A 27,009-nucleotide genomic window follows, 5' to 3' on the forward strand; every position below is an offset into this window, starting at 1 on the left:
CTTTGAATACGCTCCCCTTTTCTCTCTCCCTAGCACACCCTTGCATACACTTCGCTTGAAGGACGTGAACTCCTCCTTTATTCAGCTGTTAAGCAGGACTTCCTTTGACAAGCCTTCCTATATCTGTAGTGCATACCCTTTCTTTCTGAAGAACCTGCCGGCAGAGGCAACCACTTACCTGCCTCATCTCAGGAACTAACATATTTTTGAAGGAAGTAGATGCTCTCTATCTCTGTGTGTATAAGGTTCTCCTATATTCTCCATAACACACAGAGATTGCCTTCCTGCTTTGTGGAGTTAACTGAGTGTCTTTAACATGAACTGAGTAAACATATCTGTGGCTACAATAATGCTTCATCCTGTACTGGTTGACTATGGGCTTAGTGCAGCACAGTTGGAGTGACATTTAATTTACTTCTTGTTATAAAGAATGAATCCTTATTGTCATACTTACACATAATATAAAGACTCAAAGGCTTTACAGAAAAATTCCGAAAATAGATAATTATAAAATTTCTATGCTTAAAATGCTAAGATCTTTTGCTAGTATAACTTCTAACATTTTTCCATAAAAATATTTCAGCTGCAAACATTGGTATGTGAAAATGAAGATCATGAAATTATATTTTAATACAAAATGGGGCAATCTTTTTGAAAACTAGTTTGTTATTGCTGATAAAATTAAACTTTTATGACATAGCCCTGTAATCTGCTCTATCTGAGAGTTACCAGCTTCTACTCAGAGTCTTGTACTACTGTGTTAGGCACTTTTCTCATAACAGTCTCAAATTTAAAAGTAACCAGAATTGACATCAACTGACAAAAGGATATTACGTAGTAAGAAAAAATGAACTATTCATTTGTTTCCATAATTACTAGAGTACTCAGGGCCTCCAGTGTCCTAGTTATGGTTTTCAGCACAGAGTGACATCTCCTGTTTCAGATTTATTAATCTGTACAACGCAGAATCCTCAAATAAGAAGACAGGAGTAACAAGCAAACAGCAGTAACAAAAGCAACAACAAAGACCCAAATGTATCTCTGTAGATAAAACAGTAGAACATGAAGGGTTGGGAGAGGTAGATGAAAATCTGCTGTAGAGATAAGTAGATGTGTTTCTTCCATAAAATAGATGAACACATCGTGCTTTGCAAATTTGGCAGCCAAATGATAGTAGAAAAGTCTGAAAATGCATCGGATTGTGTGATTTTATTTGTAAGGTCTACTGCTTGTGAATTAATACTAGAATAAAACTGATTTTTATGAAAAGTTCCAAGAATCACAAACATCAAAGCAAAACTATTATTTCACAGCATCAAAAGGAAAGACTTCTGGATAACAACAGGTCCTGTCATACAGAAAACAAACAGAACAACAGGACAAAGCTTGGGTTGGGAACCAGGGTTTTAAATTGTGCACACACAATAGGAGAATTTGACTCTGGAGAATAAACAGAGGTCTTCCATGAATGCATAATGAAAAGAGAGAATCTAAGTAGAAAACCATACTTCAAGCATTTTAAATTTCTCTAAGAGACAGAGCTTACGCAGCTTCCTAATGTTTTGAGAATGTTTGGTAGTGTTTGGGGTGACCAATGAGCAAAGGAAGACCACATTGTGATGAGTTCTATGTGACCCTGGTGAATGGTCGCAAGGGTGGCTGTTTAACATGGGGACAAAGGGAATCCTCATACATTCTGTGAGCCCATAAAATGTCTTTAGAAAGCAATATGGTACGTACACATACACACAGAATGAAAGTGAGAGAGAGAGAGAGAGAGAGAGAGAGAGAGAGAGAGAAATGTTTACAGTCTATTTGACAATCTCCTCTCTCCTGCTTTTCTCCCTGCCCCTCACTGCATTTCCCTCCCATGCTCTCCTTTTTGTAACCTTCTGAATTCAGTTAGTGCTGCTTGTATACATGTGAGTGTGAGGCTTGTATACACTAGAGTGTGGGCAACCACATGCCAGAGGCCATAGCCCCTGAAAAATCTGACTATCCTTACCCAGCAGCCATGAAATGGCAATATTCCCTCAGCTAGAGATGAGGCCCCTTGAGCCTGTGCCCTAGCCACACTGGACTATTGACCTGCTTACTCTTGTACAGGTCTTGTGCATACAGCCACAGCTTCTGTGAGCTCATCATGTCTTGTCACATCTAGAAGACACTGCTTCACTTCACAGCAGTGCTCCCGACACTCTGACTCCTACAGTTGATGGAGGAAGGTCATTGGCTAATCAAGGAACTGCCCTGGCCCATTTTATTGGTTAGAAGTTAGGTGGGAGGAGTAAACAGAACAGAACGCTGGGAGGAAGAGGAAGTGAGGTCAGAGTCTCGACAGCTCTCCTCTGGGGAGCAGACGCCTGAGAGAGATGCCATGCCCCGCTCCCGGCATGAAGCTCCGACCCAGGATGGACTAGGCTAGAATCTTCCCGGTAAGACCAGTTCTCACAGATTATTAGAGATGGGTTGATCGGGATGTGAGAATTAGCCTGTAAGTGCTAGAGCTAAAGGGCCAAGCAGTGTTTAAATGAATACAGTTTGTGTGTAATTATTTCGGGGCATAAGCTAGCCGAGCAGGCGGCCGGGGTGCTGGGAACGCAGCCCCGCCGCCCCTATTACCACATACAGTCTCTCCATCTTCTCTCCCACAATGTCCTCTGAGCCCCGTGAGAGAGAGGGTGTGATACAGATGTTTCACAGAGTGCTGGACACTCCACAGTCACTTAAAGACCCTCCTAGAAACATATTTGTCCTGGACCAGCTGGTTCAATATGTGATCATGAAAGCATGCACAGACATGTCAATGTCAATTTATTTGTAATAGAAAACCAAGATCTAATAGAAGAAACAAACCCAAGTGATGATGACATCAAACGCTAGTGAAGCTGTGGAGCAGTGGAAACTTGTCCATTCTGGTGAGAAGACAAACAGGACAGGCATGTCGAGGGATTATGTAACACCTTTATACCAGTTAACATGTCTTCACTATGGGATTCAGTTACCCATAAAACTGAATATATAACAAGAAAATGGCTTGAATTGTAAGGCCCTCTAGATACCTGCATTTGAATACTAATAGATGCTTATGTAAGTCATAATTCTCCCACCTTGGGAGCAGCCAACATGCCTTTCAGCAGATGAACAGATGAACTTTGGCACACCATAGGATTTAGCACTAAAAAGAAATGAGCCATTAATGTGAGACTATGTGGTGGAACCTGCAGTGCACATTATTAAGTGAAAGAAGCCAGTCTGAAAATGATTACACCTTGTGTGCCGCCAACTACGTGTTATTCTAGAAAAGGTAAAATTGTGGGGACAATAAATAGATCACATGAACAGGAAGCACACAAGAGTTTTTAGCAGTGGGTATTAGTCTTTTGGGGGCAGTGTTGGTGAGGTTCAAGTGATAGGGGCAGGGAATACATGGGACCTCTCTCCACCTTCTTCTTAGTGTTAGTGTGAATATAATTACACATAAAATTACTATAGAAAATTTATCCATTTGGAACATAAACTAAACAACCAACAGATATCTCTAAATATTCACCAGAGAGGAATTAGAGTGTATTTAACTCATGCACATTGAAACCATAAGCACACATGTCAACAGTAATCAACTCAAAAGTTAACCCACAGTGTATATAGACATATGCTTTGTTATACTATGTTAATATAGGCAAGATAATTCTATGTATGCAATTAGGATATGTATGTATTAATATCTGAACAAGTATACATAATGGTAAGCGGTAATTTCAGCGGAAATTATGGCATTTCTTCAGGATGGAATTAAATCAAGGCTGGGTAGTTTGCTTCATTTCTGTATGAAAGGACTTAATCTTTGGCTGGCTGGTAGGACTCAGATGCTGGTTAGAGAATTGTGTATGCCCATTTTAAAGATTGCTTATGTGTATGTGTAGGTGAGTGCTGTGCATGCAGAGGCTGGAAGAGGGCATCAGGTCCCCTGGAGCTAGAGTTAGAGTTATAGGCCAGTGTGAGTCACCTGACATGCACGCTGGGAACCAGACTCAGGTCCTTGGCAAGAGCAGCAAGTACTCCTAACTGCTGAGCTGCCTCTTCAGCTCCAGAATTTGTATATATTTCATTTTGGAAGTACTCCATTTAAGAGAGACTGTGAACAATGATGCTTGATTTGCAGTTGGGTAGTTTAACATGAGAAGCACTCAAACAACGAATCTGGGAAGCGCTAATGCCATGTATATATATTTGCACTTTCAAGGTTGTATCTTCAGAGCTCCAGAAGAAATGAAGAAATTGCTTTACTGTATTTTGTTGCAATTCCAAGCTTAGTATTGAGGGAACTGAGTCGACATGCTGAAGAGAAATAGAACCAAGAAGAGCTGAGGAGGTTTGCACTAGCACCTACCTTGCAACACAGAGTCCTCACAGGCTGAAGTTTGAGCTCACTCTGTGTTCTGACTACATAACAGTTTACTCCAGTGTTTGTTTTAGAGCTGATATGAGAAGCAGGAAGCAGAACTTCTCTTCCATTGTCTCCCACACATTCAACACAGCACTTTACACACTGGGTAAACAGAGGCCTGTCTCAGTACATCTGGCATTTATTTTTCCACGGGCGCCAATAATGCATCTTGTGATTTAACTCATTTTTGCACTCTTTACCCTGGAATGGCTTAGATCGTATGTATTGAGAGCTCAGTCTCACGAGATGGGATGTCAGACTCCAGGTTCCAGCAGTATGTTGACTCTGATAAATCTGAGGGCTACCAAGTCTCTTTCCAAAAGCTCGGGTGACTCTCACAAATCAGACAGTGTCTTCACTGATGTTTTCAAAATTAATTTTGGGTTTTTATTCTTTGGTGTTTTCATAGATGTATGTAATGAATTTTAGTTATTTTACCCCCATGACCTCTCATTCCCTCCTTTCCCACTGAAACTCTTCTTCCCAGCAAGTATACCTACCTTCTTCTCCTTGCCACAGTCACTCACAGTGCCACTGGCTGGAAACAAGTGATCAAAACAGGAGCCTGAGAGGGGCCATTCATGGTCCAAATATAGCAGTCGACAACATAGTGTTGTGACCTGGTGTTATAATCAAAGAATGCTAAAAGGTATTTAGTAACTCTCCAACTCTAGGGTTTCTGACCCCGGGTGCAGAGAGCCGGAGAGAGTAGAGTGACCCGTGGCAAGCCCTGCTGTATTGCAGCATCTGCTCTACTGCTAGTTCCTGCCTTGGTGATCAGTGTCCCTGCCACATACAGACTGATCTTCTCACTACAGAGTCAGCTAATCACATCCTTCACAGCTGACCCACAAATTACCTTGGTGGTTCCAGGCTTAGGAAATAATACGAAACCATTAGGATGGAAGGATTGAATCTACACTTAGCAGAGCTTAGACTGGATACTGGAATGAGGATGTCTTCAGTTAAATTTCAGCACTTGCTGGGTGTGGTGGTAAACACTTTAAATCCCAGTTCTAGGAAGGCAGAGGCAAATGGATTTCTGAGTTTGAGGTCATTCTGGTCTACATAGCTTCCAGGTAGCTAGAGCTATATATAGAGAGAGCCTGGTTCAAAAAACAAAAACAGACAAATGAACAGACAAACAAAATGAACCAAAATAAAATGTCAGCTTTTTATATATTTGCTTATTTTTCTTTTAAAAGATTTATTTCATTTTTAAAATTTGTGTGTGTGTGTGTGTGTGTGTGTGTGTGTGTATGTGTGTATGTGTGTACATATACACAGAAGGGGGCATTAGACCTCCCTGGGGCTGGAATTCTGGGTGGTTGTAAGAGGCCTGTGTTAGGAACCAAATACAGATCCTTTGCAAAAGTAGTACTCATTCTTAACCTCTGAACTATCTCTCCAGTCCTGTCTGTCTGACTCCTTCCTTCCTTCCTTCCTTCCTTCCTTCCTTCCTTCCTTCCACATCTATGAGGAGCTCTCCCTATAACTGTAAATACTTTATTTTTATTTTTTATTTTTTTTGGTTTTTCAAAACAGGGTTTCTCTGTGGTTTTGGAGCCTGTCCTGGAACTAGCTCTTGTAGACCAGGCTGGTCTCGAACTCACAAAGATCCGCCTGCCTCTGCCTCCCAAGTGCTGGGATTAAAGGCGTGCACCACCACTGCCTGGCCTCTCCCTATAATTTTATAAAATGTATGAGAATATAAAATTCTAGCAGTTTTTCCATATTCCCATCTGAAAACAGGTAAGAAAGGAATGTGATTTCATCAGTAAATGAGCATTTCCTGCTGCATTTATTCTCTCCTTGATTGGCATGAATGATATTTGGTTACATAACATCCATTGTATAAGTAACCCAAGGATTTCTGCTGACGAGTGGCAATTCTACACTTGGAATAGGTCTGATTTTGACTTATACCAACAAAATACTCATCTGTATTGCAGGGATCATTTGAGAGCAAGCTCCTGTGTGAACTAAGTTAATTGAGGTCAAGTACTCAGAACAGTCACAAGCTAAGCAGAAACTTAGTGATGATATTTGTACTGGCTGGTTTTATGTCAATTTGATACAACCTAGAGTGGTCAGAGAGGAAGGAGTCACAATTGAGAAAATGTCTTCATAATGTAGTCAGACTTTTGGCAGGACGGTTGGCTCCCCAGTAATGACACAGAGACTTACTATTAGTTATGAAAGTTTGGCTGATAGCTCAGGCTTATTTCTAACTAGCTCTTGTAAGAAATTGATGTAAATCATTTTAAAGTACTTTCATAGATTTATTACCTCATCTCCATAATGCCCATCTTGCTTGCTCTGTGTCTGGTTGACAAACTCACCTTCTTCTCCCAGCATCCTTCCTGTCTTGAAAATCCTGCCTAGCTATTGGCCATTTGGCCTTTTTAAATTAAATCAATAACAGTGACATGTCTTCATACGGTGTAAAGGAATATTCCACAACATCATAAAACCAACTGTAGGCATTTTCTTAATAAGTGATCAATGCGGGAGGGCCCAGTCCATTGGTGGGGGCAACGAGGGAAGGTACCATCCCCGGGGCTGATAGGTCCAGGTTCTATAAGAAAGCAGACTGAGAAAACCAGAAAACAGGTCAGTAAACACTACCCCTCCATGGTCTCTGCATCAGCTCTTGCTTCCATATTCCTGTCCTGCTTGAGTTCCTGTCCTGATTTCCTTTGGTGAGGAACAGCAATGTGGAAGTATAAGCCTTTCCTTCCCTACTTGCTTTTTGGTCGTGGTGTTTTGTTGCAGCAATAGAAACCCTAACTAAGACCATATTACCATTATTTATAAGAATATTCTTCTTCCTTTTTTTTTTTTTGGATTTTTTGAGACAGGGTTTCTCCGTAGTTTTTGGTTCCTGTCCTGGAACTAGCTCTTGTAGACCAGGCTGGCCTCGAACTCACAGAGATCTGTCTGCCTCTGCCTCCCGAGTGCTGGGATTAAAGGCGTGCGCCACCACCGCCCGGCTATAAGAATATTCTTAAACATTTCAGTTCTGCTCAGATATGCTTAAAAGCACACAGTTCATGAGAGTCTGCAGAGAGAACACACACTGAATACTGCATTAGTAAAGAGCTGCTGTTTATCCCCTCCAGTCTTTGACCACTGCACTATGAGGAGTCAGACTTTGACAGCAAGTAGGTCAGACATGACCTTGGCCCCAGACATTCAAGTCTCATAGGAAACCATATGTGAGTTTATGGTGTTAATTACAGCTCTTGTGTATGGACCTATGCCTCACAAGAGAGGCTGTTGCTCTTGTGAGGTTAGCAGGGTCTGGGAGACACTATGGACTAAGGACAAGAGCTAGGGATTTAGCTAAGAGGTAGAGCCCTTGCCTAGCATGCTCAAGGCCATGGACTTCATCCCAGAAAGTTGAGCAAATAATAAGAACTTTCTTGTGGGACCTAAGTGTTTGAACACCTAGTTAGCATGTTATGTCTCATGTACCATCCCTGAGAAAGAATTTCAGTTCCTCTTTGGGGCATTAATTGGTAGAAGATAGAACCTGAAGTCCTATGGGAAATTTAGCATTAACTGGCTGAAAGCATGCTAGAAAATGGTTTTGTTTCTGCTCCTTGGTCTCTCTCCCTCTCTTCCTCCTATTTCCTTTCCCCCTACCCTCCCCCCTTTCCCCAAATCTGCTTTTCCCTCCCTCTCTCCCACTCTTCCCTCCCTCCTCCTTGTCTCTTCCCTCTCTGCTCTTTCTTCATTTACTTAACTTTCCTCTTTTCTGGCTGTCTACCAGATTTCCACTAGTGTCTGGACCAGATCAGAGTGTTCTACTGCAAATATAATTTTCAGTTCTTTTGAAAGATAGCACGCAGAGAGATTAATAGCTAAAATTCCATTTGGAGGGATGATTAGTCAGCAAAAAGATGCCCTGTGTTTCATTGTGCGTTTTTCGAAGGTCAGTTACTCTCCTAGCTCTTGGTCTGGCAGCTCTAAAAGACAGCTTTATGTATGTGGCAGAGGAGGCTTTGCACTCTCCCGAAAACCCTTGGATGGGTACCAGTTCAACATTACAAAGAAAGCAAAACAAAAGGTACCCACTTCTCAGGCAGCTCTACTGAGCCTTGGGTCACCTGTGCTATGGAAAGGCATTGCTAGTTGATTGGATATGTGTCATTTCCACAGGAGCAGTGTAAGCTCATTAGTGTTGGAGGTGTAGGAAACGGAACAGGGCCAGGCAGCAGGATGCTTAAGGGCAATACTGATGCCACTGTTGTGTTGGGGCAGAGATGCAGGTGGTTCATCCTCCAGTCGCTAGTGTTATGCCCACGTCTGCTCAATCCCCGCAAGCCAACGAGGAAACCAAGAGTCCTATATGTAAAAGCAAAGAGCCTTTATTTTAATCAAGTTTGCAAATTCAGTCTCCCCACATGTCCAACGTATTGGAATAACCGGAGAGCCCTGAGCTCAATTAGAATTGGGTTTTTATAGTAGTAACGGTAGGGGTGAGGGGTTTCTGAGGTTTAGGATCCCTGATTGGCTGACATTTGTCTAGGGGTGTCCTGGTGAGGTGCGCTGGCAGGTGATCTATCTACTACAATGGTTGGAATGTCAGGTATTTCCTTTAAATGGGAATGGGTGGGGCTAGGGTAATCTCAGTTTGTGGTTCTTTCCTGCTACCAGGTATTGCTTCAGGGTAAGCTACTGAGACTCAGGCCTTTTATTAAATTTATCAAGAGCCAGAGTTCTACTCTGGCAGGTGATAATGGTTGGAAGTAAAGACCTTCCTTTGGGTGACCCGCCTATACTTAATTTATCATGGCTGGCCCTCATAGCTAGCATATCACCTGAGCTGCTCCTCTTTCATCTCTGTAGCCTGGTACTGGGTTATGAAGGAGTCAAAGTTAGCTTCTCCAGGAAATGAGGTTAAACTAACAGGCATTTCTCAGGCCCAGAGGTGCGCTTCATTCTTTCGCCACCCTCAAACACAAACTGGGGTACAATATGGATGAAATGAATATAAACTGGGCTTAGCTTGGGGAAATCAGATAGATAGTTACTGTAATGGAGGATATTACTGTCTTTTAGAAAATTATCAATTTATGTGTTTGTGTATGGGTGTGAACGGCACATCTGCCAAGGTCAGAGGACAATTTGTTATGGTTCTCTCTTTCAACCGTGTGTGTCCCAGGCATAGCCCTAAGGTTGCTAGGTTTTCTGGAAAGTGTCTTTCCCACTGAACCACCTCCCTTGTCCTGATATTAACTTTCTTTCGTATCACCAAAGCTGGTAGTTTCTTATATTGCCACTCCCATCTGTCATCGCCATGGTACAGAAAATCCCGTCTTTTCTAGAACTTCTGAAATAGAATCCTTTCATGTTACTTCTACTAAAAATTTTTTTCTAATTATGCCTGGTGATACCCTTGTCATCCGACTCCCAGTCTCTGCCTTCTTCACCCCATTTGACCTCACTATCGAATTTGCTCCTTTGAACATGGTGTGCCTCCTCTTTTCCTGTGGTTGTCTACCTGCCTACTGCATCTTCTTGCTTCTTCTTCCGTGTGTGTAGGTCTGTGTGCACATGCACATGTATGGGTGTATATGCGTGTGTGGAGCCCAGAGGCTGAGGTCAGTTGTCTTCCCCAGTTACTCTTTGCTTTAGGATTTCCCCACTGTTCCCGCAGCTCACCAATGTAGTTGACCTAGCTGCTGCACAGTAAGTTCCAGGGACACTCTGGTCTCTACCTACCCTTCAGTTAGCATCACCTAGCTTCCTGGCATCTCAGCATGGGAGGCAGTCACATTTCCTCCTGGACCAGACAGGCATTGTTCCATTGTGTCTGATATCATCCCACGGAGACTTGCTTATTCCGAGGCTTAGGGTGTCCTCTACATTATTCCTCCTCTGATCCTCAGTCCAGTCAATAGTGGCCCCATCTCAGCATTTTAGGTGTCAAATTCTGGATCAGTGCCTAGTTTTTATATTATTCCCTGACCTCCTGCTTGTCAACTCTCCTTTCCTTTCCTTTCAATACTGTGCCTCCGAGTTTCGGCACATGAATCTTTGATGTGTTGGTGAGGTGCTGTATTTAAACTCAGCCCAAGTCATAGCAGTAGACATGTTCTAAATTTAGAGCGTTCTTGTGGTTTTGTCCAGACCCTGTGTCCAGCACCTCTTCTCATTGTCTGATATGTTAAATTCGATAGAAGTGGAATGATGGGTTTTCATGTATTGCTACATCTTGTCTATAATGAAAACCTGCCGTTACTGAGTGGATCAAGTCAAACAGCTTTTTGCTGTTTGCTGTCAAGCATTGTGAAAGAAAGAGCCCACCAGCTTATCTCAAAAGAATCTTGTTAATGGTTAGATCCTCCAAAGGCACATGGTCTGTGTTAGTCACCTAGGTGCCCTAACTGAGCTAATAATGCTGTTTTGAATGATGTTTTGTTCCCAGTTCCATCTCGTATTGTATTAGTAGTATAAAACTTGAATTTTGTGGTTCTGGAGAGATGGCTCAGTGGTTAAGAGTGCTTGTTGCTCTTCTAGAGGACCAGAGTTCACTTCTTGACAGCCGTGTTGGACAACTCACAGATGCCCATAACTCTAGCTGTGGGGCATCTGGAGCCCTTTTCTGGCCTCTGAAGGCACATGCACCATGAGGTGCACACAGATCTGCACATGTGTGTGTGTTGATGTTGATCTTCTTTGTTAGGAGTATTAGGTTTGTGTATGTGTGTTACCTGTGCCTCCAACTATGTATGCATGATGATGTGGAGAATCAGTTTCATTTTCTTTCTGGTATACCTGTCTTTATCCCTTCCCATCCCTCTTTTCTTCTTTTCTTTCTTCATTTAATTGTATAATTTTCATGACTTAATTTCTTATCTTAGAACCCATTTGTCTCTGAATAATACTGATGCAGCTTTTTCAGCCTTCTCAGAGTTGATTTTCATGTACATTTTATAAATATATTTTTATACACATCTCTTTGTGACTTTTAGTCTGTGGGATGTGTCTTATAGGGGATGCAGAGTTAGAACATGTTTTTTTTTTTTTTAAAAAACTCCTGTTTGATAAAAAGTCCTCTTCATTCTGGCTAGAGTTTTTAGAATATGCATATTTAATGTAAATATTGATATTTTTACTAACATTTGCTGTTATTACTTTTACTTTTAAAATTTTGCTTTTATATTATGTGTGTGCTCATGTGTGCATGTGTGTGCATTCAGTGCCTGCAAAGTCCAGAAGAGGGTGTTGAATTCCCTGGAACTGGAATTATAGGTAGCTCTGGGCTGCCTGAGCTGGATGTTGGAAAACAAACTCAGGTCCTCTACTAGAGCAGCAATCATTCCTAACTGCTGAGTCATCTCCCCAGCCCTTGTCACTGTTTCTATATGGCTGGTACGTGTATCATACTTTAATTTTTAAACAAGCTTGTGTGATTTACTGACCCTTCCCTTTCTCTGTCTTCCTGTCTCCACTCCCTTCCTACCCTCTCTCTGATCTTCCCCCCACTCCTCCTCTCCACACCTTTCTCTGTATGGAGGATGAAATAACGGGCTATAATGCTGAGTGAAAGGTCATGTTACACATGGTTACATGTATATATGCTTATGTTTATTTATTAATGATGTCATACCCAAGCTACTCTTCGCCAGCTTTATTTTCTAATTTGGTACAGGGGCCTGAACCAACAGTGTGAGGCAGGAGTTTTCCCACTGAAGTATACACCAGCCTCGTCTTCCATTGTTAATCTGTATTAGTAAGAGTTGTTTTCAAGTACTTCCTCACTAAGTCTAATCAGATATTAGTTTTTCTGAGCATTTTTATCACTACAGTATAGATTATACTTTGCATTCTTCTTGTCTGTGCCACGTTTTTGAGTTAGAACTGTACATTTTAGAAAATATAGCAATTCTAAGTACTTTGATATTGATGGTTGCTCTTGCTATATTTTTATTTGCAGTTTTCAGTGTTTCTTGGAATAAATTTTTAAATTGTGGACATTGTCCTTGGTCAAAATTAGAAAGGTTCTTTTAATTTTAAGAAGAATTTCCTAGGTGAGTCCTTGTTTGAGCATTGCTTAGAGTCCAGCGCCACTGGTGCAGAGATCGTGTGCCATCTTAAGCAGGAAGGAATCCATGCCCTGTGAGTGGACCTCCTGTGTAGGAATGTAATAGCTGCTGGTTGCCTTTGAGTCTGCAGGCCGTCTGTGTGTCTCGTGTGATTTCAGTGAGGATTGATGGAGTCAGGCCCGGGAGTCACAGGGCCTCCCTACACTTCTCATCTTCCCAACATGCCTACTGTGGCCGTTCCTGGGACCAGGTGTCAGAGTTGCTGGTCCTCACAGCCTAGCTGGTGCCATGCTCTTGATAGACCTACTTATCTACTGAGCGAGCGGTGTTATGGGGTGGGGAGGCAAAGGCAGGGGTGGCCAAAGCCAGGAAGGAACAACACAGGTGTCTCACCCAAAGATCAGCATCTACCTAAGCCATGGACATTCTCACACCCTTAAGTAGATTCACATGGCTCCGAAAGTGTTGGGTATTTATTTTATCTGTTTATTGTCATTTTTATTCAGTTTTCTATCTTAGACAGTGGATACACTAGCCTTCTCCCTCAGCCATAGGAAGAAGTGAGAACAAGTGCTCTTAAATCCCAAGCTACTGTTGGTTTCTTTATGTCATCCACTGACCCATTCTGAGACAAATGATTTGTTAGATAACGTGAAATGTTTGCTTAACCAAACTGTACTTCAGTTTGTTAGATTCAACTTCAGGTTTCTAGACTATGAGACTTAACTGTGAGTTGTCCAGATCTCTCAAATTTAGTCAAAGAAAATCACATGTTCAGGCATAGTTCCAAGTTTAATTCCACATAACAGGTGGAGTCTCTAAGCTGCCCTGTCTGCTCGACCTTGTTTGCATTGTAATTCCATCTGTACCTCTCCCATGAAGGTTCCTCACCCAGAAATCATTGCCCCTTCTACAGCAACGGTGACTCTCTTGGGTATCCAGATAACTCTACAGCATGACGAACCAGCTGACCCTCTTATTCCTGTTTGTTCTTTCTCAGAGGGCTGATCCCAGGTCATGAGCTTCTAAAATGGCACTGGTTTCAGATCCCAAGTTGAGGTAGTGTCCCTATAAATGGTTCTGTCTGTGTCTCCTTTTCACGAAAGTCCCATGGGATCTCATTACAAGTCCACGATTTTCTCAGGAGTTACCATCAAGCTTGTTCATGATTCATGGGTTGTTCTGATGTTTAGCAGGCAGAGCTGAGGTCTCTCTCTGATCCTAATGTTCAACACCTGTGCCCTGTGTGATATTTCCCTTTCTTAAGTCTGTATTACTATGACAAGGCCAGATGCTTGCTACATATGTGGTCATTAACAACCTAGCCTTGGAGCAGTGTGGGAAATGACCTTGTAGCCGATTAAGCTGTTTGGACAACAGCCATGGAGCCAACATTTTCATTCACTATTGTGTCCTTTCCACTTATGTACTCGTGTCTTTATGTCTTTACTCAAACTATTCTAAATTCTGAGATTTCAGTTCTATAATGACAACTTTAAACTTTTAATTTTTATCCATTTATTTTTATGCACATGTGTGCGACCCATGGCAAGGGCATGGGAGTTAGAGAGCAGCTTTGGTGATCATTTCTCTCCTTCTACAGTGTGGGTCAGATTGATAGAACTCAGATGGTTGAGCTTGGTGGGAAGAACCTGTACCTGCTGAGCCATTTAACCAGCCCTAAAACTTTTTAGTAATAGAGTTTTTCATCTTGAGTCCCTTCTCAAATGCATATTCTAACATTCATGTAAATGACTGGAAATTACGGATTTTAAATGCAGTAAACTTGTGAATCATCTCTAGAGTTTGAATGGTTGGTATATAGCCCTCCTATTTGAGATTATAAACAATAGTGTGGGGGTGAGAGATGGCTTAGTGGTTAATAGAACATACTACTATTGTAGAAGACATGAGTTTGGTTTCCAGTATGCAGGTGGAGTGGGCTACCACTGCCCATAACTCCAGCTCCAGGGGATCTGGTGCTGCCTCTGGCTTCTAAGGGCAACTCATAACATATGCTAACACAGGTATACACATAAGTACAAAATCAGCACTGCTTCACATTTAATAGGGGAGAAATCAACTTGCTTGCAGTGAATTGACCTTGCCAGTGTTAGAAGCAAGGGGCTTCATGGGATGCCTGGGTATTCCCATGATACTTTGTAATTTTAAGAGACCCGATGGATTACTTTTCTTTGTTTTATAGGACAGGGTCTCATTTCGTGTAGCCCAGGCTGACCTTGAACTCATTAAGTAGCTGAGGGTGACCATGAATTTCCAATCTTCTGCCTCTATTACCCCAGTGCTGAGATTATAGGATTGTATGACCCACACTTGGTTTTTGCTTCTTGTTGAACCCAGGACTTTGTGCATGCTAGGCAAGGACTTTCCTAACTGAGCCACATCCTTATCCCTTGGGCATTACCTTAAGGCTCCTTTGTAGCAGGAGCAGGAGCAGGAGCAGGAGCAGGAGCAGGAGCAGGAGCAGGAGCAGGAGCAGGAGCAGGAGCTTCTCTGGTTTTGTGTGCGTGTTGCCCTTCACAAGTTCATGGATGCTAGTCAGCAGTGACTCCCACTCAAGATGCTGGTGAAGAGAGTTGACATGATAGAGTATCACTGTGTTGATATTAGAGAGAGGCCAGTGGGAAGGACTTTGAGAAACTTACTCCAGCATACTTCCAGTTTTGCATGGGCACAGTTGGTCTTTGCTATTTAAAGGAAATAGTTTTAGAAAGTAGCGTGCTCTTCCCATGTACTCTTAGATTTGAAAGATACTGCACTATGGATTCAAATAAGGTTTTGCAGCACCATGAATTCCTTGGTTGTTGTGTTGCAAAAGATGGATATCGAGGAGTGGGAACCCTTTGAACCTCGACTAATTCACCAGGGATTTTCATAATTAAGAGCTAAATTGGCACAGCTGTGGCCTTTGAGGTACTAATGTCCTGCTAATCATCCCTCATTTGAACCTGCTAATGCCTCTCTCCTACCTGGACCCTATTGTGGTCCAGAATGCCAACTTCAATGCCTCCTGCTTTTCTGAACAATCTCAATGCCTGGGGATACCCAGATTTACCAGCTTCATTAATTAGCAAACATTTACCCTTGTCTTTCAAAGAGGTGACATGCAGAATCCATTGACACAGGAACAATGTTTGCTTTGCCAAGGTGATCATATTAACTTCTGGGGCAGAGAGGGATGGAGGTGGGAAAGAATGGAACAAAAGGGTTCTGGGGAAGTGGCTCGGTGGCCTTAGTATTTGCTGTGCAGGTGTGAATGCTTGAGTTCAGATGCCCAGTTTCCGTGTTAAAAACCAGGTACTGTGACATGTGTGTATAATCCCTGTGTGAGGGTCTGAGACAGAGGATCATCAAATCTCAGTGGCCATCAGTCTAGTAATCTGTGAGCTCCAGGTTTAAGGAGAGATCCTGTCTCAAAAAAATAACATGAAAAGTGATGGAGAAAGAAATTCAATGGATATCAGCCTCTGGTTCCATGTATCTACACACACACACACACACATGCACACACATTAACATATACACCTACCCTCACAATTTAAAAATAAACTTAAGAAAGACTTGGAAGAATGAATATCCATGGAAAAGTAAAAAGCAAAATCCTTGAAGTAGTATTTCCAGGCTGGCACCATGGTAGGGTATTATGACCGAGGTTTTGAAGAGAAAACGGGTACTGGGATTTTTGTGTATTCTGGCTCATGTTTCCCTCCCACAGTGTGTAGGAAAGGTCACTGGTCACAAGACCCGCGTTATACTGTCACCGAGAGAAGACAGAAGCATCAGAACAATGGTTTTTGCCAGCTGGTGCGTGAAACCTTGCAGGGTCCGTGTGTCCAGTCGGTACATCAGCAGCACCATCGCTATGGTACAGCTTTGACATCCATCTGATGCAGGGAGGGGCTGCCCGTCAGTGGTCGTGGTACTTTGCCAGAAGCTGCTCAGCAGATGGGTGGCCGAGCCGTGACGAGCCTGCCTCAGCCACAGGCCATCTGCTCCATCTTAAAGTGTGCTCTGGGTATCTTCCCATGTCTTAGCTAGCCAGCAGCTTCTCTCTTAATTTGCACCTCTGAGATGCTGAGCTTTTATGTGAATGTGGGCTTTTCTTAAATTGGAGCGATAAAATTATATTTTATTGGCATTTCTTTTCAGCTTAGAAGACAGAGTTTAAAAGACTTGAGTCTCGGGGATTCTTTGGAGGAGGAGTGCTCTTCAGTCCATAGATAGGAAGCCCAAGCATTGTCCCATATGGCTTCTGGCTGGCTACCGATCAGAACTGAAATCCGAGTCCCTTCTTTTCTCTTTCCTGTCAAGCTATCAAGATTGAAAACAGAATCCATTTTTAAAACACATTTTTGAGTTTCTTCCATGTTGCCCTGAAGGTCGCTTGAAGCACCCTGAAAGGAGGTATAAAAGTTAAATGAACTGCTTTGCCTTCTTGACGGGAACCCAGGATTCCTAACAGAAAACCAAAATGAGGCGAACTCACTGCCCACGTTAAAGCTCTCTCCATCCCTCTATGCATTTGTTTAGCTTTCTGGAAACAGATGAAGTTACATACATGTAAGTAAAAATAAAATGGGAAATACAGCACATGCTTTTGTGCAGACAGGAGCTAAATAACCATGTCCCAAGTTGGAGGCAAAAAAAAAAAAAAAAAGGAATCCAACTACAGGAATATAAATGTTTATCTTATACAGAAGAAAAAGACTGTGTCAATGAATGTTTTATATTGATTCATTTTTGTGTTTGCTTAACTCCAGTATTAATTTGAAGCAAGTGTTATTTCTCTGTCTTTTCAATATTTTTGAAATCGTCAGCCTACTTGGTAGTCTAGAAATGAATCTTTGAGACCTGGAGAAACCCAGATTCTAAAGCCAGCTTTAAACATTTTGTAATTCTGTGGCTTTGGAAAAGCAGCTTAGCTTCTCTTTTGTCTTGTCAAAGTCACTGTTGTAGAGACCCTGGCCATGTGACACGCGCTGGATAGACACCAAGTGTCATGTATCTGAGTAGATGCTCTGTGAGGGACAGATATCATTCTCAGTCAGCTCAAAGTGTGTTAGATGGGGGGCGGTAGGGAGGTGGTTGTCATCTGCTGAAGTGGGGGCTGGGGAGGTGTCTTTCATCTGCTGAAGTGTTTGCTCTGCAGAGGACCTGAGTTCTATGCCCTTGAACCTGTGTTAAAATGAGCCGGAATGGTCATGCACACTGGTCATTCCAGGACTGGGAAGGCAGAGACAGGAGCGTCTGTGGGGCTGACATTCAGCCAGCTTAGACTACTTGGAGAGCTGCAGGCCAAAGAGAGACCCTGTCTCAATAAAGAAAAGGTGTGTGGGGGTGGGGACTGGAGAGACAGCTCAGCAGTTAAGAACACTTGCTGTTCTTGCAGAGGACTTGGACTTGGTTCCCAGCGCCCATGTGGCAGCTCACAACCATCCTTAACTCCAGTTCCAGGGGATCAAATGTCCTTTTCTGACCTCTGAGGACACTAGGCACACACATGATGCATACACATAAGTGTGAGCAAGCCATAAAATAAAAACGTAAAGTGAAAATAGTAACCAAGTCTTGGAAGGGTTGAAAGCTGACTTTTTTTTTTTTTTAAACTTTTAACTTCATCAAACATTTTTCTTTTTACATGGTGGATAAGTGAATTCAACTTTCTGTATTAAATAACAAGAACCACTAAAAGGGTAAAAAAATAAAAACTGGATAGTGAAAGTGTGAACCCTGAGTGGAACCATGGCTTCTTAACGGCCACTTGAGCAGTATGGGAGTTCACTGGGCATAAGGGGTTTGGGACCGGCTTAGGTGACTTAGATCAGCTGCACCGTGTTGTTATATGTGAGTTGATCAGAATAGAGTGATTTTGTTTCAAATTAATTTTTAAAAAGTAGACAGCATCTGATGACTAGTACTCGATTGACCCATGAGCTCTGCACACACCTGCACATGCACACTGCTGCACCAGCACACACACAAGCATATACCTGCATGCATTCACAGACTCATAAGACAGTATTAACCATGCACCAAAAGCTCAGTGCACCCTACATGGGAAGACGGTGGTGAGAGGTGGCAGGTGGCAAGGGAAACGGAGCTGCATGCTTGAAGAGGAAGTCACCCTGATGGCTCTTCCTCTCTCCACGTAGAATGTCCCCCCGGACCTGTCCATCTGCACCTTTGTGCTGGAGCAGTCCCTGTCAGTGCGTGCCCTGCAGGAGATGCTGGCCAACACAATGGAGAAGTCAGAAGGGGTAAGTACTCACTTCTGTAGACTTCTGCTCTTTTACTGAATGTAGCAGTGTGTGTGAATGTTTGCCTGCTTGGGTGTTGCGAAATATTTTTTCCTAAGCCAGTGGCTTCTACATGTGGCAGCTTTATGTTTGATTTCCCACTTTTATCTAGCGAGCCTAGAATGTCTTAAAACCATATATAGAAATAATTCAACCTCAATTCACTTCATGCTTATGTGTGTTTTGCAGGTGTTTGTGTGTCTCCTTACATGTTCCCATGTCACCGTTGGACTGCTAGCTTTGTTTGCCATTGATCTCGGTATTATCTTCAAATGTCCTCTCCATGTGACATGTCCTCAGCATCTTTGTGACACATACAATTTCATGGCACCATTCTGTATTTTAAGTAGCAAAATTACAGCAGTACAGTTTCAGCAGATTATAATTTTGCAAACAGCAGACTATCTTCTGAAAATTAAAATTCCTATTCTGTCTCCTAATAGAGATATTTTTCTTTGAAAGTCTATTGGGTTGTTTTAATTATTTTTCCAGGAGACAAAGGGTTGCTGTTTTTTTTTTGGGGGGGGGATATTACCTGCTCTTAATCAGTTCATTAAAGTTTATAGATAGTCAATAGGATGAATGGCCACCCAATGCCCTCCCAGTTACCATAGTGCTTCAGAGTCTAATAAACTATTTCTTTCCAGCAACTCAACTGGACTTTCTTTTGCCATTACTCACTATTTGTTGTTATTGCAAAGACTCTTTTTTTTTTAGTTTGGATAAATAAAGAAATTAAAAGATATTGTCACTAGAACATTTCTACCACAGAGAAGTTGGATCCATATCTTACAAAACCCTACAGGGTTGCCATGTACATTAACTAGGATGGGAGCATGGGAGGAAGCGTTTATAGCAGTGATTCTCAACCTGTGGGTCAACGACCCCTTGGCAAGGGTTGAAAGGACTCTTTCATGGAGTCACCTAAGACCATAGGAAAACACAAATATTTACGTTATGATTCACAACAATAGTAAAATTATTATAAAGTAGCAATAATTTTATGGTTGAGGGTTAGTACCAATATAAAAGTTCCCAGCATTAGGGAGGTTGAGACACTCCAGCCTGTAGAACGTGCACGTTGGGATGCTCTGAACCTTAGGGAGGTCTAGGTTAGGAAGCCCTCTTGGATGGCAGCTGTTCACAACAGAGAGATAGCTGTTTTCCCCTTTAACAGCTGTGTTGCCCATTGGGGTGTATATATCCTCAGCTCAGGGTTAGGCTGTGCTACTGGCGTGTGCTGCTGGCCGTGTAGGAGCCGAGTCTCTTGGACTCAGCAGACTTGCCTATCATCTTTTTCTGTCACATAATACCTCTCTAAACCTAAAGCATTCTGAATTATCTCATCCAAAGTGCGATGAAAATGGAGGTAGAGATCTGAGCTCCATGTAGCATTTCGTTGAATTTCATTTAATGTTTGTTCTTCAGAGCATCGTGACAGTAAAGGACCAAGAGCAGATGCCTGAAGATGCTGAGGACAGAGACCCCAGTGCGGCCGCAGGAGGATGCACCTGCTGCACTGTGTCCTCTGCATCTTTGCTCCAGTTCCCCCCCTCCGGACTTCTGCATACACACATGTCTTTCCTTCTCCTCCTACTGTCAAACCTAAATTTACTGTGGATCTTAGTTTTTGTCTGCCTCTGCACCCACAAGTATGGGTTGGTTCTTCCTCGGGGCTAGTTGTGGGTGTTTCTCTAGTACAGTACTCAGAGGAGAGGCTTGAGAGTGCCGTCACTGCCACGTCTTAGCTCTGTCCTCTTTTCAGAGGGAATGGAGGTCTTCATCACCAAGTTTGAATAATTACCAAATGAGGTTGGATATATAAGAGGTAGCACCTTCTTCAAAGTGGCTTTTAAGCCAGGTATGGTAACTCACACATATAACCCTAGCATTCAGGAGACTGAGACAGAAGGATTGCCATGAGTCTGAGCCTAGCCTGCAGCTACATAGTGAATTTCAAGAAAGCTTGGACTACAATGTGATATCCTGTCTCCACACAGAGAGGTAGCTATTTATACCCTTAATTCTCATACAGGGATAATTCACCTGGCTGTCCCAGAACTCATTATTCCTGCCTACCTTTCCTTTGATTTTCCTTTCTAGAATCTTGAGTAATCCCACATCCTCTTCCTGCGCTGATATCCCAAGTAGGTCTGCCACACAGAGTTAAGCAGTTTACTAATGATACACACAATTGTTAAAACACAATCAGTGACAGCACTATACTTGCTATTCTAGTTTCAAAAAGTTTAACATTTCGTTTAACTTTTGCTCTTGCTGTTAGTTTTAGTATCTTAGTAAATGTACCAAAAATATTTGGCGTACCCTTCTCTTTATATGGTTTTATTTTTAAATACATAATTGAATCTAACTGTTCCACTTCCACGGGCCCACCTGCCAAGAGAAAAACGATGCAGGGTAGTGGAAAGCATGTTTTCAAGAGACTTACTGAAGGGTCTTTCTAAAGGACTGATTGTTTGTAGGGAAGGCTGCTCTTTAGCTTAATGCTGTGAGTACAATAAACAACCTGTGTGTCCTACTTAGCAAGTGTTTGAAAAAAGAACATTTCTTTGCCTTTCATTTCTGTATTTTGGTTTAGTAGCTTCTGGGAGGCTGCTAGCCTTGACTGCTGTTTAGACTACTAAAGGTACTATATGTTTGCCCTAGACCTTAGATGTAGGGGATATACAGAAGGGCTGGATATCTGCTGCTGGATCGTGTCTCTAAGACGGGCCAGGGAAATCACACCCATGAAATCTTAACCATATGGTTTAATAAAACCAACACGATGACAGCACCAGTTGACATGACCAGCTGGGCAGGGGACAGTCAGTAAGGTCCCACCACTAGGTGAAGAATTCCAGGTGATCAATGGGGCTGTTGATAATGGAATAATTGATTTTCTCTGGGGACTCCCACATGGGTTGTCTAACACCAAGTGATCATCCCTGGATACATTACCAATAATGATAAATGACACCAAGTGATCATCCCTGGATACATTACCAATAATGATAAATGGATTAAGTAGGTTGTATATACATATGCATGTAACAGTAAGAATTGAAGAAGAGGTCATGAGTTGGGAGGGAGGGGGACATCATAGGAGATGAGGGAGTGAGACAGATTTAGTATTCATGCATGAAGTTCTCAACAAAAATTAAAATTAGACACTAACAAAAGTAACTGTTAGCTTAGTCCTGAAAGATCAGCCAAGCTCGCCTATACTGCCTGTTTTCAGATAGGGATGTATTCTAGTGTTTGTGACACTTACTCATTTTAATTCAGGAGATGTGTGTTGCACTGTGGAACTTAGGGGCTTGCTGTAGATTGTGGGTGATGCTTTAAAAAGAAATCAAATCTAGGATGTGATGAAATAGTATGAAGATATAATATTGAGTTGAAAATGAGTGAATTGAATTTCAGTCATTTATTCAGCGCTAGCACTTTAAATATTTGTGAAATAAGTTATGTCATATAAGGTCTCTGTGGCTCTAATGATAACTAATGTGAGTTTTGCCACCAATGGGCCTATGATTTCAGGGTTTGAAAAACAATGACAGTGCTCCTGTGAGGACTATGTGAAGTATGTAGGGTTCATTATTACTTGGAATTTTCTCTTAATTTTTAAACTCATCCTCCACACAGTTAGAGGTAATACGAAAACTATTTACATGAGTCTGTTTCAAATTTGTTCCCAGAAATGATTTCATCTTTTTGGGCCATTCTTCAGAATTGAGGTAGAAAACAAAACTTCCAGGATGCAAATATATAATATTTTCATCAGAAGCCTTTATTTTCTGGGGAAAAAGAAATCTCATTTCGTGTAACAGGCTCTCACAGAGATCTTCCTGCCTCAGACCCCTAGGTGCTCGGATTGCAGGTGAGAGCCACCACCCTGCTTCCTGGGGTTTTCTTAAAGAGTCCTGAATGGTTCCATTTTCTAAAATAGTTTGTTATTTGATATGAAACTATGGGAATACGGCTTGCTCCCAAATCAGACTTTGTCTTCTAATGAAAGGGACAGGGATGCCCCAGTGACTTGTTGGCAGAACTAGCAATGGAAGTTGGCTCTGTGTTTTTGTGTGTGTGTGTGTGTGAGAAATGATTGCTGTAGAATGCGAAGTATTAACATTCTAGTCTGTGTTCACATAAACTCCCTTCTCTTTGAGTCGTGTACTCTGAGAACAATCCAAAGTGCATCAAAAGGCTACGAGCTAAATTCACGGGTACATAAGTTTTTAAAACTACACTTTTCAAACATCAAAGCACCATAAATGAGTTTTTATGAGTACATGTGTTGAGCCTTGAGGCTTGTAATTTCAGACAAATAATTGCAGCAAAATGGTCTTGTACCTGTCCAAGAACAAAAGGTGAATTTCAGGGAGTCTGATGCTGCAACTTACAGTGCTGAGATTAAACCAGACCCTGGTGAGGTAAGGAGGCCATTGAGCAGTCTCTCCACCCTGTACCCTCCTTATTTAGAAAGTGAGACAAAACAATAGCATTTCCTTCATGGAGCCAGGAGACAAAAACGGTGACAGACATAGGACAAACCCATCCCAGAGCGGTACTCTGGGTGTGTGCATGTCATTTTTATGATTTCTCTGTTGAGTAGCACTGAGTAGCTTTGCCTGTATATGCTCTACCCCAGGAGAAAGCAACTAGAAACTGTGGACTAAATATAAAAACATCTGAATCATACCCATCACTCCACTCGACAGAGCAAACATTCACAGATTTTAGCTGTAGTTTCCTCTCTCTTAAAACAGATGACCACACCGAATTGTGGTGGCTTTAAAACATTGCTTATCAGCTCATACTGCCTAGCATTTATGAGTCCCAGTGAGCTGGAGTAGAGGTGGGTGTTAGCAGCCATGACAGTTAAATTTCTCACTATCAAGTAAAGACACCAGACCAAAAAAAAAAAAAAAAAACCACCTATAGGGAGAAAGGGTCTATTGTGACTCAGTCAACACCACAGTCCATTACGATGGAGAAGGTATAGAGACTGGTGGGTGGTCATATTATATCCACAATCAGGAAGCAAAGAATGATGAATCCTAGTGTTTAGCTCCCTTTCTTATTCAGTCCACGACTTTAACCATGGGATGGTGATACCCACAATGGGTACCACCTCAATTTAACCTAGTCAAGATAACTACCCTACCTCATTCATGGCCAAATGCTGGTCTACACAACCCTTTCGTGGATCTTGGGGACTTGTTTCCTAGGTGATTCCAGATCTGGTCAAGCTGACAATAACAGTGGCCATCACTGTTATCCAGTGTTTTCATTTGTGCTTCAGAATGCACAGGGGAAGCTCCTAATACTCAGATGTCCCACTCCAGTCCTCCCTCACATTTGAAATGCTTAGAGGAGCCATGCTTTGTGTTGTGGGCACTATGATGTCACTACCTCTTTGTATGAGAAATTGCCGTTCTCTTATACACCCTCTTGAGAGGCTGGGCTCTGTTTACATCTGGTTTCTAGAGCATCCCTCTTAAGTAAAGCTAAAGACGACCACTTCAGGGAAGAGCCCAGATAGCTTTGAAATTTTCCTAATGGATGTGTCATTCACTGTTTTATCTATTTATGTATTCTTCCCTTCATACACAGAAGTGAAATTTTAATTTAAAATAGATGGGATTATAATTTCCTAAAGGGACTGTGGAAGTCTGGGTCTCCAGCTGCACACAATTGCTGAGCCTCACCTCCGTTGCTGTCATGTATAGACTGTGGAAGTCTGGGCTGTGCATCCTTTGCTTGTGGATATTTTTTCCTTTCTATTCAGGAGCAAAGGCAACATGAGTCTGCGTTTGACTGACATGGTTTACAGACTCCAGCATCAAACTCAATAAGGAGGTCAATTTAATCAGTGTGTAATTTAATCACAGTGGCAGAGTTATAGACTGTTTTAGATTATGAATCCTGAATGTATAGATTATTGGATTTGATTAGAATCATTCTATTTGGACATTTTTCCTTAGTTTTTTTTTGTGTGTTTACTATATAAAAGTATTTTTCACATGTAGCTATTTCCCAGCAAGTGAACAACAGGGAACATTGTTCACCTCTGCACACCATTTCTTCACTGTGTATAGAGCTGGAGTTTAAGAATGTGTTGTTTTTGTGAAGTCTAGGGATATTCACTGTGGACCTAGAGCTTCTATAAGATTAGTATCTAGGATTTTTCTCGTAATGGTGAAGTAATAGACCCACCATTATCCACGGCAGGTGATTCTCTTCCTCGTGTTGGTTATCATTTCTTTTGAGACACATTAAGTTTGTACACAGTTCCAGGCTTGAGGCTCAAGGTTAAGCCTTGTACCACACAAGTATGGCTACTATTGTCCCTCTGATCACAGTGATTTCCCATGTGTCACCATCCAGTGAGGTCTGTCCTAAGTGTTTGCATTTTTCCCTCTACACATTGTTCATATTCTTGTTTTTTTTTAATTGTCTCAAATGAGATTCCTCGCGACATTTAATTGTGCTTAGTAATTCTGATGAACTGCCCACCGAGCAGCCAGCTGCCTGTTATTAACTTAGGGACCCATCATTTGAATTTGCTAACATGACAGCTTATGCAAGAACCATGTTGCCATACTTTCTGCTTTGTGAAAGAAAGCATTGGTAATTTTGAGCTTTGTGGTGCATATTTTCCTAAATTTGGACAAATTCAGGAATCATTTAAATAACAATAAAGGCACAATCCTGCCTCTCTACGAGGAATAATTGAGGAGACCTTAATTTTCTGTGGTCTGATGTAGTTGCTAGAGAGGAAAAAAAAGAACTAAGTTGCCGAATAAAAATTCAGAGGACTTTTTTGCTGAATTAGGTCACATGTGAGGGATCAGGACTCCTGAGGTGACTGGAGTCATGACTGACAGATCTGCCAGAATGGAAGCATGTGGGTCATTTAATACAAAGCAGTATAGAGAGAAAGTTGGGCTAATTATATAATTCAGCAAATTACTAGACTTGCTTTTGTGGCCTCATTTGCTTAATTAAATTTATGGTAAATTTTTTCCCTCAAAATGAGAGTAGAAAGAGTTTTGCAGTCTCATGCGGTTTAAAAATACACACCATAGCCACTGTTCTCCCAGGCAGATATGGCTTAGTACTTAAAATCTCTCTGATAAGGACGCTGTGTCCATGTGTCCTTATTTACTGCTTTCATTTCCCATTCTGAAATTTCTTGACCTGTTCCTGGAAACACCTCAGAGACCTCAGTCTGAGGTCTAAGGAATCTCTATTCTCATATTTGAAAATATGTATTGGGGGCTAGAGATGGCTCAGCAGTTAAGAGCACTAGTTGATTTTGCAGGGAATCTAGGTTTGGGTCTTATCACCCACATGGTGACTTAGCGATTATCTGTAACTCCAGTTCCTGGGGATACATCCCCTCCCCTTCTGGTGTATGTGGGTGTCAGCCACACATACATGCAGACAAAATATCCATACACATAAAAGTAAATACATTTTTAAACAAGAAAATATGTACTAATACAAGAAAAGAAAAAGGGAGATGGCTTAGCCCTTAAGAGTGTGGCCCTAGTCTTCCAGAGGACCCCAGTGTGGTTCCCAGCATCTATACCATGTCGGACATAGCTCAGGAAATATGACTCTGCCTTTGACCTTGCTGGGTATCTGAACCCATAAGCCACACACACACACAGTTTTGTTTTTTTTTAAGATGAGTGTATAAGGAGAACTGAAAGTGTCCTTGGTGACTTGTGTCCAGTAGTTAAGGAAATCACACCAGAAAGCCCGCTCTTGTGCCTTTCGCACAGATTCACAGTAAGAATTAGCATCTTCCCTGTCAGAGGACAAACTCACTGTTGAGCTAAACTATGTTAACTATGTGGATTTCTTTTAGTTCTGTGTTGATTGGCAGTTTGGTCCCTTAATACATATTAGGTATCATGGAGACCACATATATTCCATAGCAATTTAGCAGGGAAAAGAAATTTAAAAACCCAGGCAATGTTTGTTTTATATGTTTTCTCACTTGAGTCAGGCACTGCATGAACATTTGGAGAGGAATAAAAAATAAGTAATTTTGTTGTGTATCTAGATAATTCAGAGGTGAATGGCCAGTCAGTAAACAAATAAATATAGTTAAATGCAAAACAAAACAAAAAAAATAAGTTTGTTTCCAAAGAGCAGTTGACCAGTATTG

The 27,009-nt window shown here is 41.8% G+C and overlaps 1 protein-coding gene across 8 annotated transcripts in view; it reads left to right on the forward strand.

The window, feature by feature from the left end:
• Nucleotides 1-27,009, forward strand: part of Ryr2 (ryanodine receptor 2) — a 570,252-nt gene that overhangs the window by 181,970 nt on the left and 361,273 nt on the right. For all 8 annotated transcript variants that reach the window (XM_041630688.1, XM_041630687.1, XM_041630690.1 and 5 more), the window contains exon 3: nucleotides 18,681-18,785. In XM_041630688.1, the coding sequence (XP_041486622.1) occupies nucleotides 18,681-18,785 (105 nt within the window). The remainder of the gene's footprint in view (nucleotides 1-18,680; nucleotides 18,786-27,009) is intronic.

This window comes from Microtus oregoni, unplaced genomic scaffold, assembly GCF_018167655.1.
Source record: "Microtus oregoni isolate MIOR12 unplaced genomic scaffold, Mior012 000035F_ref0000213, whole genome shotgun sequence".
NCBI lineage: Eukaryota > Metazoa > Chordata > Mammalia > Rodentia > Cricetidae > Microtus > Microtus oregoni.